The following is a 16,812-nucleotide window of genomic DNA, read 5'->3' as shown; positions in this document are numbered from 1 at the left end:
ACAACAAATTACATTAGACAGGACTTGATGGTTTGGGCATAACATTTATTTTTTAAAACACATCATTAATACACACCTAGTATATTAAAGTCGTTTTCTTATCAAAAATACATTTTACACCTCCAGTGCATCATAAATGTAAAACGTTTTTGCTTTTTAAAAAGCAACAAAACTGTATATTTTAGCAGTGTTTTAAATGATGTATACCTGAGAGAAAAAAATGATTTCCAGCAGCTTATAACATCCCAAGTCTCAAAGTCAATTTGCACACTTGCGAGTAAACACATTAACATTGTCTGGATTATGACACTCATTTCACATAGTTCTAAAATCATAACTTTTTTAATGTAAAGAGGAAGGTTGCTTATTTTGTCATTTTCAGAAAAACAATTCTTAATTTCAACATTGTCATTCAAACTTGGAACATGCAGGAACGGGCAGGTTGTTTGTTGAAATGCTAGGATACCAGCTCTGCTAAACTGTTTTACAGCAGCAAGTCCTATTAAACTACAGGTTATCAAAGATACAATACTCTCAAGCTTCATAACCAGGTAATTATCTGGTAAAACTCACTTAGCCATACATTAAAAAACATACTATTAAAAAAAAGGAGACAGCTTTAACCATCTTCCCTTTTTTCTTTTGGCAAGTGGCGTTCTCTGAAGTGCCCTAGTGAAGACAATAATACATTTAGCAGAATAATGGGATTTCTTGCTTGCCTGCATTGTCAATCCCAAAAAGGACATAAAAACAATCCAACGGAAAGTCCAAGTATTTGCATTGCATTTTAAATGATAACAAATTCTATAAAAAGCAGCAACGTCTAGTTTTATCCTTTAAAATTGGTAATACTTGTTTTAACTGGCATGACATGCTTATGATTTTGTATATGAAGTTATGGCCTTTAATCATTTTCAATGTAATCATTTTAATCACCAGTTTCATTGCAGTTAAAATGATGCAGAGTCTGTCCTGACTGACCGTTGAAGCAATGTTGCTGCCTCTCAATATCTCTAAATGTATACTGGTGATTGAAATGTTAAATATTTAACTACATAAATAAGACATTTATGGTTAGGACCTTTAAGACCAACTCTGCACAGTACGATGACCTGGCCTTACTTAGTTTTAAAGTTTCAAGTCTGTTGCCCTTCTGAACACACCCATCATCACGTTCAGGCGTGGTCTGTGCCAACACCCGACAGGGATGTTGTGCTGAACAAAACAGCATTGGGAAGGGCTGAAGAAGACATTTTCTTCCTCAATGAAAATGCAATTTTCCTTTAATAAAAACAGAACGGAAAGGTTGACCTTGTTTCTTATGTCATGAAGCGGTAATAAAGGTGACTGTCTTGGAAGCCGTGTTCCTGCCCGATGTGCTGGAGCACCCCGCCCTCCTGTAAGCGCTTCCCGTAGAGCTCCGCCTCCCCCTGATCCTGAGCCAAGCCCACCTGCTGCAGCCACTCCACCAGGTCACAGCCAAGGAAACTCTCCACCATAGTCCGATTCCCACACCTTAGAGTTTGAAGAAACACCCACCCAAAAGGTTGAATTATAGATAGAAGAAGCAAACAGACAGCACTAAAAGCAATAACTGTTGAAAGTCTTTTTTAAATAATTGTCATATGTGTTGGACTACCAGGATTGTTTCTCCGCACACCATGTTTATTCAAGACAGTTGTCGTCAACCTCTGACTAGATTAGCGGTGAGTATGATGATGATGATGATGATGATGTGCTCTCACCTTCTCTTTTTGACGATGTCATGACAACACTGGTCCTTGTGGTATTGGGTGAACTGGGAGCAGGTCATCCTGATTTCCTCTGGTAAATTAGTCTGTGGTTGCTCTTCTTGCTTCTTTCCATAAAACAGACGATGTAACCTAAAAAAATATTCACAAAAACAAGCATAGAGTATAGTGTAGTTAACACATAGTATGTATACACGGTTAATACAGTGTGGCTTGTGTGTAAAACACTAGAGAGTGTGTCAAAGCTTAATAACAGATTATCTTTACCTCTTTTTAAATGGCAGTATTATCAAATGCTTGTCCATCCCAAAGAGAGCAAAAGAGAGCAAACCCTAGGGACAGAGAACAGGTCATGACACTGGTGCTTTGTGACAATAAAAAGCTCACAATCTTGGTATTAGTGTATCTGGAAACCAACCTGTCCATAGTTGGCCACAGCACAGAAGAACAGCAGCTCCAAGTAGAGTCTACCAGGAACCGGATTCAAGAGCAACCACAAGCAGCTGGACAGGTTCTGTTATGACAGGAAGTGAGAGGAGCTTTTTGGTTGAGGTGTACACCAGCAAACATGCCGACAGAATACAACATGTAATAATACATTAATAAATTAAATGTATATAGCGCTTCTCATCTGCCAAGACAAATCTCGAAGCGCTTGTGGAACCAGTTGAGTGAAATTACTGCATTAGGACAACTAAATAAGTGACAGAAAATAAGACTGACTTGACTCCCATTAAGGGAATAGTTTGGATTATTTGAATAAGGGCTGTATGTAGTACTTGTATGTGTGTTGTATGAGCAGAAAGCAGTACTGGCACAGTAGCAAAGTAAAGTACAAAATATATTTTTGTATATTCAAGATCAGCTTTATATTTAGAGTATTTGTTTCATTTACATGGCTGCCGGATTGCCCTTTACAACGTTGAACTGAGGCATTATCCATGCTCTCTTTAAAGCCTCATGACTCTATTGACTGTTGAGAAAGAACTGTAATTTTACCTCAACCTCCAGTCAGCTGCTTCCTGCACTGGTTAGATTGTTCGCGTGACTTTGATGCTTTGACCAAAGTTACACATGAACACAAACAAATTCACTAATGTAGGCAGCCATAAACCAGCAACTCTTGTGATAAGATAAAATTACTAATTTTGTCAATGTAGTCTAGTTGGAAAGGGCAATGTAAAGCAGTGACTATGGAGGAGAATGTTTTCCAACCCCACTACATATCATTTGTACTATACCTTTAAATAGTGAATTTACAGGTTTTAAAAATATTTGTTGAGATACACAAAGAAACCACATATCACAAGTTTGATTGGTATCTACTAGTCTTATTAGAACCAGTCAGCTTTCATGTCGAGTCTTAACATACTTTAAAATGTTCTTTAAAATGAAATATAAATAAGGCCTAAAACAGGGACAAAAAAAGCTAAATTCTAGATGTACTAGTCTTATTTAATATTTTTCTTATCAAATATTTAGAGCAATACATACCAATCCTAACATAATAATCTAATGGGTTTCCTTGGAGAAGGCTACAACCAAAACTGAATGAGTTGGAAATGACATGGCTCAGCCATTTGTGTCTGATTTGGTTTGTGATGCACTAAATATAATGATGCAGGCAGTAAGGCTGGCTTCATGTCACTGTAGAAGTGAAAGGTGGTGGTTTACTCACAGCCAACAAGCCAACAGTCAGAAGCAGACAGAGGAGCACATGACGGGCCACTTGTCTTTCTTCTACCTGCTGGAGCTCCTCCACTTGGACAAGCAGGCAGTCTGTGGACTCACAACGGCTCTCACACTGACCTGAGGGGGGCAGCACAACAGGAAATGAACATACACTCAATACTGAATCTTATTCATTGTACAGAAATGCTCGTTGTTGTGTGTGTTTAACAAATTGGGGTTAATGTATTTTTAATTCTTGCTGAATAAATGTACTGTTGTTTATTAGTAAAACACCTGTGAGTGTGGTTGCTGTGTTGTTGATGGGGGTGCTGGTCATGTCAGGCATGGGCTGGGGTGGGGCGCAGTCACACTGGAGGCACGCTGATAACAAAGTGTTAAGAGTGAGGTCAAACTCGAGGAAAAACGCACACACAGTACGAGTAATACAGAACAAGATTAACCCTCTAATGAAGATGAGAGTAATACTTATAACATATTACTATCTTTAATTAAATGTTTTCATGCTACTCTTTATGTGAATGGTACCTACTGTATTCTCTTAACCACATGTTTAAATTGTCGTTGTTTTTATGTTAGAATCATGATTGTCTGCAACACACTAGTATCTTTCAAATCATATTCATATAAAAGAAAGAGTATGTTTCTCCAACAGTGGCAGAACTGGGTTATTTATTCAGAATCTTAAAGGTGACATTCAAACAAATGTTGAAATGTTGAATAAAAGTCTCAGTTGAATGGCCTCTTTAAAATAAATTACCTCCGTTGGGATCTCCTGATGGGGCGGTTGGCTCAAACAGAGACTGGTTCTCCGGATCATCCTCAGTTACAAGATCCTCTGCAGAGCTTTCCTCAGTGTGGGCCCAGCTTCCTCTGCTGAGACATATAAGAGAGCTCCCTCCCAGCAGTATACTGAGAGCTAGCACAACCGTGGTGCATATTATCTGTAAAATAATGCACATACAGACATGTAGGCTTTTAAGTATTTCTCTGCAGGTTAAAAAATGGCAGAAAACATGAAAGATTTAGATGTTGTTGTTGTTACCTGTGGTTTGCCATAAAAGAAAGCTGAGTCAATAGTGTCAGGCACTTTTGTCCCAGAAATGAGCAACACAGCTGTTATTGAGGCTGGGATACTGTCAATATAGAGACAACATTTCAAATCAATTACAGTATCAAGATGTCAAATGTAAATCCTCTCAATGACACTCCGTTTCTGATTACATTTTTAAATGAATGTACTTTAATCTAAAATCCCCAACATGGCGGACCTTTTAGTAGACCAGACCATCTGGGTTAGTTTCATTTCTGTTTTTAGTCTTCTTTAAAAGAGACTCACCCCCAGCCAGCAATGAGGAACGTGCCGGGTAAGACTTTCACATCCTCATGCCTCTTCATGAGCACAAGAGAGAGTGCTATCAATCCTATAATGATAAACAACACATTACAGAATTAGCAAAAAAACTTCAGTCTTCAGAGATCACCAAATTAAATGTATGCATTTTAATGTGAGGTTAAAGTGGATGGAGAGTTGTTTGCATACCTGGCCAAACAAAGCTACTGTAGAGGGAGGTACATATTAATGTGAACGTCAGGACCTGCCCGGTGAAGTTGTCTTCTTTCACCATAAAGTTCCACAGAATCATCCCAACACAAGTTAGGAGCTACCGACCAAACAATAAAAAAGAACTGCATTTACTTATGAGGTTACACCTGCAGGTAGATGTTTGGTCAATTTGAATAATGGATCATAAAATCAATTCAGAGAAAATGTGCAAGTTTGCTCACCTGTGCAAAAAAAAGGTTGATTGTAAACATGTGAGGTAGCCTCTTGAATTTTTTACTTAAAAATATGACAGCAATTGTCCAAACCTGTGAGGGAAAACACACATTTTAAATTATACATGTCGTCCAACACGAAGACATGTCAATAACTATCATTATTCAACATTATTTGCTGGTATTTCATTTGAAAAGCAAAGGACAGGTGAAATAAGAGAATGAAAGAATGGAGACTAACAAGGTAGTAAAAGATACTGCAGAATACACAACTGTATACATATTTCATCACAACAAAGATTATTCCGATTGTGGATGTCATGCGAGCATAACATGGTGAAAACAATCAGTCTAAATTAACAATCGGGACGGAAATGTTCGGATTTCCAAAGGGAGGTTCTGTGAATAAATTAAAAATCAAGAACCAAAATAATTGAACTATTCATATCTTAGACTGCACTGTAACTTTTAATGTTTATTTTATTAGCTTTTCTTTTTAATAACTGATTTTAAATGCCATTTTCTTAATGTCTTTTTTTTTTTTTTTTTAAATGTTTCTTCTATTATCTTTTACTGTTTTTAAATGCCTTAATGTCTTTCATTTTTGTAAAGCACCTTGAATTGCCTGGTGCTGAAAGGTGCTATAATTGCCTTGCCTTGCCTTGCCTTGCCTTGCCTTGCCTTGCCTTGCCTTGCCTTGCCTTGCCTTGCCTTGCCTTGCCTTGCCTTGCCTTGCCTTGCCTTGCCTTGCCTTGCCTTGCCTTGCCTTGCCTTGCCTTGCCTTGCCTTGCCTTGCCTTGCCTTGCCTTGCCTTGCCTTGCCTTGCCTTGCCTTGCCTTGCCTTGCCTTGCCTTGCCTTGCCTTGCCTTGCCTTGCCTTGCCTTGCCTTGCCTTGCCTAGTCATTGTTTTTTGCAACAGGTTGCAGGTTCCTGAAAGTGGAATTGAATGAGGAAGTAAGTTCTCAAGCCAGTAAAGCATCTGTTCGGTCACACATCCTCTAAATGACGAAGCCTTTTTATGTCTATCTGCCACAGTGGTTCGAACATCTCACAAGAAGCCACATGTTTGTGTTTTCTTTTCATTCCACAGCAGATGTGTAGTAGCAGTAGTGAATTGTGCAGTTTTATGGAAATAACTTACTAAAGTAATTGCAGGCCCAAATGCTTTAAGTTCAGAGGTAGAGAATGCTTTAGCAAAGGGTTTATGAGTCAGGACTTCCCTTTGAACCCAGATTCCACATACTGAGATAAAACAAAAATAACCAGCCAATACAATCACAGTTATAAAACATTAACCAACAACAAGTTAACACATATCAGACTTACCAGTGCAACCAAGGTCACTATGCTTATATTAAAGCTGACACTCAGCAGTGAATTCATCAAAAGCTGAGGATCCATCCCGCGCATCGTAAGTAACCAGGCAGAAACATACATTATTGGAGCTGAGAGAAAAGTGCTGATCACCATCCCAGAGGTTACCTGTCAGGAAGAAGAATACTATTTATGTTAAGTAAAAAATAAAATGAATTGTTAGCATCTGAATGGCAGATAGGATGTTGACTCGTAAACAACTTACAACTTCTAGCTCTGCGTTGTAATAAACAGCATAGATGGCCACACTTGGTGCAGTGGGAAACACGCCATAAAGAAAGGCATAATTGGATAGGCTTGAGTGGTTCAATGAGCTGGTGTTGGTATTGTCCAATAAATCCACCATGTCCTTACAAATCAGCGGCATCAGCAACCTGAAGGTGAAATCAAAAGGCCGGTGTCATAAATCATTACCTGAGAGTTAGTTAACTGAAAAATGTTAGGAATATACACTGAACAAAAATAGAAACGCAACACTTTTGTTTTTGCTCCCATTCTGAGCAAAAACAAAAGTGTTGCATTTATATTTTTGTTCAGTGTATAAACAACATACACTAGTTATTATCATGCTACGCCTTCCTAACAGCTATGACAAGTCATGCTTTAATACAAGTCTTGTGTTCTGTGAAAGGCATGACTCACACAAACCATAAGCACAAAACAACATGTTGGGAGCACTCTCCAAAGCTCTAACCTGACGACTATCTACACTCCCAGAACACATTAAGAGTTCATCTGATAACACTGAATCCTCCCTTGTTCAAAATGCACATTAAGCAAAGGTCTTAGTTTTTTCCACTCACAGTTTCGCTGTTGTGAGTAAAATCAGTGTCACGACTGAGGATCTGGTTAATTTCCCCAACTGTCCCACCATGGACAGACCCAAGTAGAACAGAGCTGCTCCCCCGAAAGAGTTGGCCAAGCCATCAAGAAATGAAGCCATGAAGGGAGGAATTGTCTGATGGAGGGCAAAATGGCCGATGATGCCGATGACAACCATGAACACGATAGGGTTCTTCAGGACCTGCAACACTACAAGCCCCACGATCAGGATTTTTCTCTGTTGGTGGTTTCCCTCATTCTTCCACTTCTGGATCTCGCAGAAAGCAAAGCCAATGGGGTTTAGAAGAATCAGGGACACCGGTGCCACCAGGTAGATGTACTGCAGGTACTCTGGGTATGTGCTCTTGTAAAGGGCCTCCACTGTGGATAAAGATGAAAACAAATAGCTCAATATTGACGTACTCTGCGAATCTGACTTGTTGGAACATGTAGTGCCAAAGTATGACATATTGGCTTAATACACACAAAGCTGCAAAAGTCCAGGCTTACATAAATATCTGATTTACATCATTTTTCTAGTGTAAGGACTGTTTACATATAAAGTACCTGGGCCATACTGTTACCTGTGCTGTTGTTACTACTGTATTTAGAAATATCTATAACGGTCAGTTAATCAATCATGCTTAAAGGGTTTGTTTATTCTATAATAATATGATCAGAAGCATCAGCATGCTTATAGAGCATGAGTATGCTTGTATAACATTTAAATTCCCTTACTGGAAGATAAGGATGATCAGAGATAAGATAAGATAAGATAAGATAAGACTTTATTCATCCCGAAGGAAATTGTTGTGCCAGAGTAACAGTAACAGTAACGAAATACAACAAACACAGCAGAAAAAGAGCAATCAAACATCCACCGACAACATGAAACATAGAAACATAGATGGTCACACAATCAATGCAATCATTATTAGCAGTATTCAGTAGTTTTCAGTAGTTAGTAGTGCAAAAATTAAAACGTAGTGGCAGTTACGTAATTGCACATTATCATAGCATTATTAATAATAATACTAATACTAATAATAATAATAATATAATATTGCACATAGTTATATATAGCTGTGAGTGTAATTGCAAGGATGTTAATTATATAGATATATAGATGTTATTCCATTTGTCCAAATGTTTGCGAGTATAAAATAATGAATCTAAATGTTCTCAGGAATAACAATCTAAAAAGGGAAAGTTGTGAGCACAATGATATCAACTTCAGCTGAGGTAGTTTACAGTTACACATGGATAATTACACTTTTGATTTGATGAGTGGACAAACATAAGGACAGCATGATTACAGTTGCAGCAGTGAATGAAAAGCAATGTGTGTGGTAGGCTTAAAAGGCATTATACTCACCAATGGGATATCCCAGGGCAAAGTCATTGCTTTGGGTGGCAAATATTGAGAAAAGCCCAGCTTTACTATAGCGGCTCTCAGGACTGGCAACTATCAGCGTGAGAACGCAGACAAGGAAAAACACAGACACTTTGGCAATGAGGATGCTCCATAGAAATGGCCAAATGACATTCCCGAAGTCCAACAGCACCATGTTCTTGAACAGCAGAGCTGGGAGGGCAAACTTAGACACAAAATTCCCCAATCCTTTGGCCTGTGTGGAGGTGATGATGTTTGCCCTCCCTGCGATGTATCCACACAGTATTATCCCAAAGCACTGCAGGAGAGCCGGTAGCAGCTTGTCAATGGACATGCTGGGTGAGGGGACTTCCTGCTCATATGAAAAGTTGGTGTTTCTGCCCGGTGCCTCCATCATGTTGATCATCCTTCCACTGTCACTTGTCATGTCTGGTTTGAGGGCATGTTATTTCCTGTCGGCCCTGTCAGATATAACACAAGAGGGAGGGAGTTCAAAGGAGGAGTTTGTAGTAAGACGTTAAACTGGCAAATATAACGAGTTAACGGCGTTTATTAACCAAATCAACGTCATATAACCGACTCCGTTACGAGTGACTATCAAGCTTTTACCAAATAGAAAACAGGTATATCAAGGTCATTGCGGTTATAAATGACTAACCTCTGCTCTGAGTGCAGTTCAGCCCCAACGTGTAACGTTAACGTTTCCATGTGTCAGTGAAATGTCAGTTGGAGTAGCCATTAGCCAGCTAGCTATCGTTGAATTGGTGAAACACAACTGAGAGTATCCTCTTAAATCGTAAGTGGAGTTACACAACTCCAAAATCCACACGTTAACCCCACCCGGGGCTAAATAGTTGTTGAAATGTCGCGTTACGTAGGGGTTAATAGCTCACTTTAGTCACCACCCAGCAACTTTCCTATTCCCTGATTTGTCAACAACGATTCAACCAATCAAAATATACCGAGGGAAAAAGAGGCGGGGCTTACTCCACCTACACTACACACCACATGCAAAGCTTGGAAAGGTAATCAAAGTTTGGCAATTCATGAGTTAGGTGTACATATTTCTAAATGAACAACCAAGTCTGGTATATGTACAATTGATAATCAAACTTTCAGAAAGCATAATTTTCCTACAAAAGTAATTTATTATTGTTAATAAGACTTGTTTTATATGTATTTGAGTCATCAATCCACACCAGCCCTCAGTTTTTCCTTTTTCATAATTCAATAACTCTACGTACATCCTTTATGAACAATGAATCATATGACTGTATAAGGTGACAGGGGTTATTTGAAGGGACACACCCACAGAGAACTACAGTATGACTCAACTCTTCAATGTGCCTCAGCTTTTCTTATAACTCAATGTTTTGTTTTACAGCCTGAGATAATCACGCTTGTCAGCATCATTGCCTCACTTCAGCTTAATAATGCAAAATAACTACTTTTATATTTTCCACCTTTACATATATGAAATAATATGAGGCAAAAGGATTCCGGACACAGAGCAAGACTTGATCAGCTTGAAAAACGTATTTCATTTTTAATTCAGTTGTTCCCTAAACAATCATGTGAAAGAATATATGAAATGTTTTTAAATGAATTCAATATCTCAATTGCACACATATACCTTACTTTAAAATGAAAAGCAACACAGCTCTGGCAAAACATATCCTGAAGCTACTGCATTATCTTTTACATATACACATGTAGGAACACAACATCAAAGAGCAAACAAAGACTTATACTGTGAATGCAGCTATTGTTCAAAGTTCGACAGGTAAAACATGATGCAGTTATGCCCAGCTGGTGCACTCCACTCCAGGACTTTAAATCGTGCTCAACTCAATGAGACGGCCTGCAAACACACCTAATGTGCCGATGAGACACACTGCCATGAACACACAGAGCAGGATGTGATCCAACACCATGGCTACAAACTTCCATTCTTCAGCAGCCTGGAAAGAAAAGAGGGACAATGTGTTACACAAAGCATGACTAAAGAACAGTATTAGTGACACTTTCTGTGCAAGAGAGATTACATTGTTGGACTCCTCGTCCGATTTCATGGTTTCTGCGATGTATTTGACTCCTTCAATGGCACTGCGGATGTCAGGGTTCTTAGTCATGGGCGACTGATAGGGAACAGAAGAGGCCTGGTTGCCTGAGATGTCTGAGATGTCAAAATCAGCACCATATAGGTTGGGTTTAACCTGCATTTCCTTTCCTGGGCGTTTCATTGTTGAGAAGAACATGATGTTGGGAATGGTTTCAATGAAAACCTGTTCATAGAAAGACAACAGATATGCATCATGTCATACAGCATCAGAGAAGTTGGATTATGTCAAATGAACATGTTAGGCCTGCTACCACTAGATGGCAATATCATACAAAGAAAAATAAATAAAGGATTGTTCTCTAAAGCTTGCCAAGTTTGAGTGGTAAAGCTCTTCAGTCAAAACAATATTAGGTTAAGGTGTATGTTCCCCTCTGTTTATGTGCTCACCTTGCGGACCCAGTCTGGCATTGTGTGAGTGCTGGGGGAGCGGTGGTGGGTGTTGATGACGATGACAGTGATAATGATGGAGGCAATGACGAAGACCATAGTGAAGAGCATGTACTTCCCAATGAGTGGTACAGCACTGGAGGTAGAAGGAATCAGCTCCACAATGACCAGCAGGAACACAGTCAGAGACAACAGGACGGAGATGCTGAGGGTCATCTTCTCACCTGGGAGACACAGAAGACATCTTTTGTGATCATCAAGGGTATCATCATGAACTCTACAGGACTTTAGAAATCATCGATAATCATCAAACTTGTTTCAGTTCAACTGGTCACAACCGGTAAACATATGAAACAAATGTCTGTGGTTCACAAATGGGGTCAAAAAGGATTTCTAATTTTGTAGGTGGAGAGAACATTGTGTTTACAGCAGCAGAAAAAGTCGACCTACAACACATTCTATGTTATTTGAACACGTCTTTACTTTTAAAGACACACTGAAATAACCCTTAAACTGAATTAAAAATGGGGAGCTGCCGTATTGAAAGAATGTTTGTTCAAAACACTAAAAACATGCAATCTTAATACATCGCCACAAGGGAGAGCTGTTGCTGTGGGTAGTAAATACTTCCATTACCCTGCCATCCAATCAGGATGCTACCCCCACTATTAACACAGCACACAATAACTGCACTGTTCACACTCGAGAATAGGAGGTATTTTTGCTGTTGTTTCTAAACTCAACAATAGAACAAGTAAACTAATTCTGACACCATCTCACAAGTAAAATGCTAGACGTGTTGTTGTGTTGCTCAGATCGAGCAGTTATCCCGGAGAGAGCATCTTTTGGCACCAGCTTCTCCTCCACACCTTCCTGTCAGCTGCCATATCAGACACTGGAATCAAGTGATGTATTATACATTAAAGCAAAGGCCCGCTTTCAGACATGACAGCACAGAGGGACCCTGGGTAATGAGGCAGACTTACACACTGGGAACACGGCCAGATGTGCACACAAGCAGTGCAACTACTGCATCAGCTGATGTAGGGACACCTCAGAATTAGGGACGAGGATTAGTCCAACATGATGTCAGTTATCATATCGTATCTGTGTTTTTATGTCACATCATGATACCACAGATAATGAAGATAATGTCGCATTCAGTAGATGTTTTTGTTTGGACAACTTCAAAATACTAAATCAGAGGTTTTTTTTGTATTTGCCTATCTCCATATTATACATACAGTTAATATGTATGAATCATTATCTCAGCTGAGAGTGTCAGAGAACTTTGGGCCTGCCGTCATCCATGTTCAAGAAATAGGTTGACATTTAGAGAAATAAGCGTATGTACCTCTTTCATAGCTGTGGGCTAAATATGATACTTTATAGAAAATACACCTTTAGCTTAGTTTAGCACAAGGATTTGAAACCGGGGACAGCAGCTAGTCTGGCTCTGTCCAATGTGCCTACCAGCACCTCGAAAGCTCACTAATTAACTGAAATGACTATGTCTTATGTCTTGTTGTCACGGTGAGAGTGCCAGACAGAGAGCCAATTAGTGAGTTTTAGAGGTGCTGGTGGCAGCTAGAGGGAACAAGCTAGTCTGGCTCGAGTCAGAGGTAAACAATCGGTTTACCAGCACCTCACATAAACCCTGCTCACTGTATTTGCATGCGGCACAATAAATTGGGCAAATGTAAATGTATATCATGTATATATATATATATAGTGTTGTTAGTGTTGAATATGTATAGATTGTATGGACTGTAGATTACCATACTGTATGTGGTAAATGTCATCTTTAATTGCTTTTTGTCATCTCTTTTTCCTCGTTAAGAGTAATTTAGTTTTGTATACCACTGTAGTTGAGCTTTGGTTTGAATAAACCTTTTTTTTATTAAAACCTGTGTGAGTCGTGCATTTGAGTTCAAACCCGTTTATCCAGTCGTAACACTTTTTGAAAATCAGAAAAAAGCACTGATGTCATAATGTCCCCGTGCTATTGATTAATACTTTATGTTATATCCAAATTGTGGTCTCAGTATCAACCATGGTATCAACATACCAGAGTCTGTAGGAAGATAGAAGACGAGGCCGGTCAGGAAGGAGAAGAGCATGCAGGGGATGATGACGTTGACGATGAAGTACAGTGGGAGGCGCAGCATGAGGAAGTGGTAGGTGATGTCCAGGTAAGGGGTCTCCGGGCAGCAAGCATAGTACACCCAGTGCTTCCAGCCGCGGAAATCCTTCATCTCCCACTCTCCACTTTCCATAAAGTTACTCAGGTCAGGGCGGTCACTTTCCTGGTGAGGAGAAGCAATACTCAAGGTTAATAAAGGATGGTTTTTGAATCAAATTCCTTAATTATTTCTGTTCCTGTTTGCTAAAAAAGGCATTCAACTGTGTTTTGGCTGCGGTACGTTTGAACTTTGCATACACAATATCTTCTCTAAGATGTTATGGTTTTATAGTGTTTTTGATGTTGCAAAATGTTTAAGTTGTTGCATATATTAGTTAATTGTAAACAGAAATTACCTCCTTTGAAAGACTGCTTGTATTCTAATATTTTACAAGAGGCTACTACTCCAATTTTGCCCCAAAAAACACAGCATGAAAAAAGAGATTATAAATTGAAGCCATAGTGTATATTTTTTCATTTTGTACCAATTTCTTAAGCAATAAAGGGACCTCAGAGTTATTAGTGATGCTGTTCAAGGGGACGTCTGGTGTTTGATCTGATATATTTTTACATTGACTTTGTATTGTTAGAGGCATAGTTCGATATTTTGGGAAACACATTTGTTCTCTCTCCTGGGGAGAGCAAGATTAAAAACAAATTGATACCACCATCAATCTTCTGGGGAACAAAGCTAATAAGTGCAGTTCCCTAAAGAAATGGGGTTGAATGAGTTAAATTACTGGATTGACGACAACCAGGGTTCCATCATAGGTCCAGGTCCCCAGCTTCATAGTGCAGTTCTGCAGGTCAAAGGGGAAATGCAGCACAATGATTTCACAGTAGCTCTTGAAGATGGCAGGCGGGTTCCATGTGATCTTTCCTGTGTGCTCCAGCAGCACTTTGGTCTCATGAACGATGGCAAAGTCTCCATCAGCACTGCGGGCACAGACACAAACAGGCAGCATCAACATGGGAGATAATAAGTTAAATGTTAACACAGAGGGACATCAGTGCCTGAGGATGGGTTAGTGCTGCGGTCGCACCACAGCCAACCAGAGCTCAGCTTGGCACAAGTTGTTGTGGCAGCGGAGCTGGTTGTCAGGGAAAAGAAGCAGCCTGTCAGACGCACGCAGCATATGGTGGGAGGAGGGGGGAGGGGGCTGATATAGAGTCCAGATCACACGCTGAATACTGGACTATAGGAACGTGGGATTAAAAGCACCTCTCCAAGGTGTGTTAATTGTTTCTAGAGGTGTGGATGCTTTAGGGCACATCAACATTTTACAAAAAAGGTTTCAAGAAAAACTGAAAGAGGGACATGGCATGTATCAAATATAGCCTGAGAACATACTTGTTGTAGAGCACCAGATCAGGCCGCCAAATGTCTTTGGAGGGAACTCTGATCTTTTTGATGCCGCCGTAATCCTGCGGGTTCCACTTCAAGTTTACATCTTCCCATTGCTGGAAAAAATAAATGACAACAAAAAATTATGTTTTTTTGTTTTGAGGAAAAAGTCAGAATTTGTTTTTCAAATCCTCCCAATTTTTTTTTTTATGTGGCCCTAATCCTCTTCCGTAGACAGGCCATCCATTTTGACAAAAAAATAAGAGAATTTTTTTAATAGAATAAGAAAATTCAATTATCGTTATAAATAATTTTTACATATTAATACATTTTTGTTGAAGGGATTTCACATTTTGGACAGTTATCATTTTTTATTTGATGATTTATTTGTTCCCAATCCTTTTCAAACTCATATTAATTGGTACATTATTGAGGCTTTCTGTGATGTGGTGAATCCAAAGCCTTCCTTTAATCACAACAACACCAATAAACCAATAAACCAAGTATCAAACCTGCTTCAGTCGCACGTTGCTGCTGACAATCTGGTTGACCTCATCCTGTAAATCCAGATAAATGTGTTTAGACAGTTGGTGACGGTAAATTAATACAGATGGGTTGATATGTTGTGTGACAAGAGCTCTCACCACACTGATGAGCTGGATGAGCTGAAGGCCCACAGTCACAATCACCGGGTCCTTGAAGTGATTGACAGGCCGGACGACCTTATTGTAGCCAATAAAGAGTTTTTGGACTAGAATTGTCTCATTAGCGGAGCCCAAGGCAGTGCCTAGAATAAGAAACACACCATACAGGCACGTTGTTTTTCACAGTTTTGTACATTTAAGGCATGTAGAAGGCGATATTAGTCTTTCTTTACGCCTCAGGCTGCCTCTTCACTGTGCTTGAAAACTAAGTAGTAACCAAAGTAGAATATCTCTTTAAGAACATCTGATACATGTTGGGTTAATTTAATATGAGTTTAAAATAGATGTGACCAGGGTAATTCTATAGGTGTAAGGTGTTTGTGAACATACTGTATGTGCATGTTGTTATTATAATGGACCTACTTTTTAACATGCTGGGCATTAAAACATAAATGTTGGTGATTTAAAAAAGTCCATATGTACTATTATTAATTTATTTTCAATGTTTTTCAAGGCTTTGAAAAAAACATTTGGGAATTGTATTCAGGAACATGATCGCAATCCTGTTGGCCTCTTGTGTAAATGCATGTATTTGTGCATGCATATATATTTAAGGACTACATTAGAAAAGTCTGCATTCAAACATGCAATCACCCCTGCACGTGTGTTAATAGAGATGTTCTTTTACTCTCACTGCTGCATATCTGTGACAAGCCGGAGTAGGATCCCCTTACATTTTCCCACTGACCTTGAAAAGAAGGTCATTTTACTGCAACATGTTTGCATTGGTTGAATGATTCTACTGAGCTTCGACTCGGTAAACTCAAGAACATGAACATAATTATGCAGGTGACTTCATGTGTTGACAGAAAAATGGTTGGAACGCAAAAATGAGAACAGCACACATGCCCTTGTCAATCAAAAGCTGGTTTGCACTGACTGAACATTTGCTTTCACTGACATGAGACTGGTTTTAATAACATAATGAAAGCAACCAGGGCTTAGTAATTGTTTTATAGACTCCAACCTTATCATGCTTTAACACTACAAGTCATTCAAGCAAAGGAGACAGGCACTTATTTCCACAACATACATTCTCTTCAGTTTGTAAGTTCTTACCTGCTAGAATGACTAGAGGAATAATGCACAACACAGAGTTCATTGTTGCCAATAAAACCAGGCAACCAATAACCAAGATCCAAGTTCAGCACGCAGCCCGCAGACTACTTGAGTATTAAAACAGCTAAAACATCTTTCAGCACTGGCATATAGCTCACAGCATACGCTCCGAGCTCTTCACTGGCAGCCGTGTTGTTATTGTCCG

At 39.3% G+C, this 16,812-nt stretch overlaps 2 protein-coding genes across 2 annotated transcripts; both read right to left on the bottom strand.

Annotated features, from left to right (window-relative positions):
- Nucleotides 1–24: 24 nt before the first annotated feature.
- Nucleotides 25–9,701, bottom strand: gpr155a (G protein-coupled receptor 155a). The gene is made up of 16 exons (XM_034109539.2): nt 9,467–9,701; nt 8,791–9,269; nt 7,397–7,796; nt 6,799–6,967; nt 6,546–6,701; nt 5,229–5,312; nt 4,984–5,104; nt 4,780–4,864; nt 4,486–4,576; nt 4,201–4,384; nt 3,717–3,803; nt 3,430–3,560; nt 2,170–2,265; nt 2,019–2,083; nt 1,746–1,883; nt 25–1,515 (listed from the first exon to the last, which is right to left on the bottom strand). Exons 2-16 carry the CDS (start codon nt 9,233–9,235, stop codon nt 1,320–1,322), a joined length of 2,448 nt encoding a protein of 815 aa, XP_033965430.1. The 5' UTR covers nt 9,236–9,269; nt 9,467–9,701; the 3' UTR covers nt 25–1,319.
- Nucleotides 9,702–10,329: 628 nt separating this feature from the next.
- Nucleotides 10,330–16,812, bottom strand: LOC117466204 (acetylcholine receptor subunit alpha). The gene is made up of 9 exons (XM_034109337.2): nt 16,608–16,812; nt 15,489–15,631; nt 15,357–15,401; nt 14,851–14,960; nt 14,240–14,435; nt 13,386–13,623; nt 11,318–11,541; nt 10,854–11,093; nt 10,330–10,769 (listed from the first exon to the last, which is right to left on the bottom strand). Exons 1-9 carry the CDS (start codon nt 16,648–16,650, stop codon nt 10,641–10,643), a joined length of 1,368 nt encoding a protein of 455 aa, XP_033965228.1. The 5' UTR covers nt 16,651–16,812; the 3' UTR covers nt 10,330–10,640.

The sequence above is a fragment of the Pseudochaenichthys georgianus genome, chromosome 21 (genome assembly GCF_902827115.2).
Source record: "Pseudochaenichthys georgianus chromosome 21, fPseGeo1.2, whole genome shotgun sequence".
Classification (NCBI taxonomy): domain Eukaryota; kingdom Metazoa; phylum Chordata; class Actinopteri; order Perciformes; family Channichthyidae; genus Pseudochaenichthys; species Pseudochaenichthys georgianus.
This window is presented reverse-complemented; position numbering and strand designations above follow the sequence as displayed.

Coding starts and splice junctions, on each gene's coding strand:
- LOC117466204 (XM_034109337.2), bottom strand. CDS start 16,650: ATGAACTCTGTGTTGTGCATTATTCCTCTAGTCATTCTAGCAG. Junction 15,402..15,488: donor TCATCCAGCTCATCAGTGTG/GTGAGAGCTCTT, acceptor CTGGATTTACAG/GATGAGGTCAACCAGATTGT. Junction 13,624..14,239: donor CCCTGGTTGTCGTCAATCCA/GTAATTTAACTC, acceptor TCTCCTCACCAG/GAAAGTGACCGCCCTGACCT.
- gpr155a (XM_034109539.2), bottom strand. CDS start 9,235: ATGACAAGTGACAGTGGAAGGATGATCAACATGATGGAGGCACCGGGC. Junction 6,968..7,396: donor TTACTCACAACAGCGAAACT/GTGAGTGGAAAA, acceptor TTTCACCTTCAG/GTTGCTGATGCCGCTGATTT. Junction 2,266..3,429: donor TGACTGTTGGCTTGTTGGCT/GTGAGTAAACCA, acceptor CTGTCATAACAG/AACCTGTCCAGCTGCTTGTG.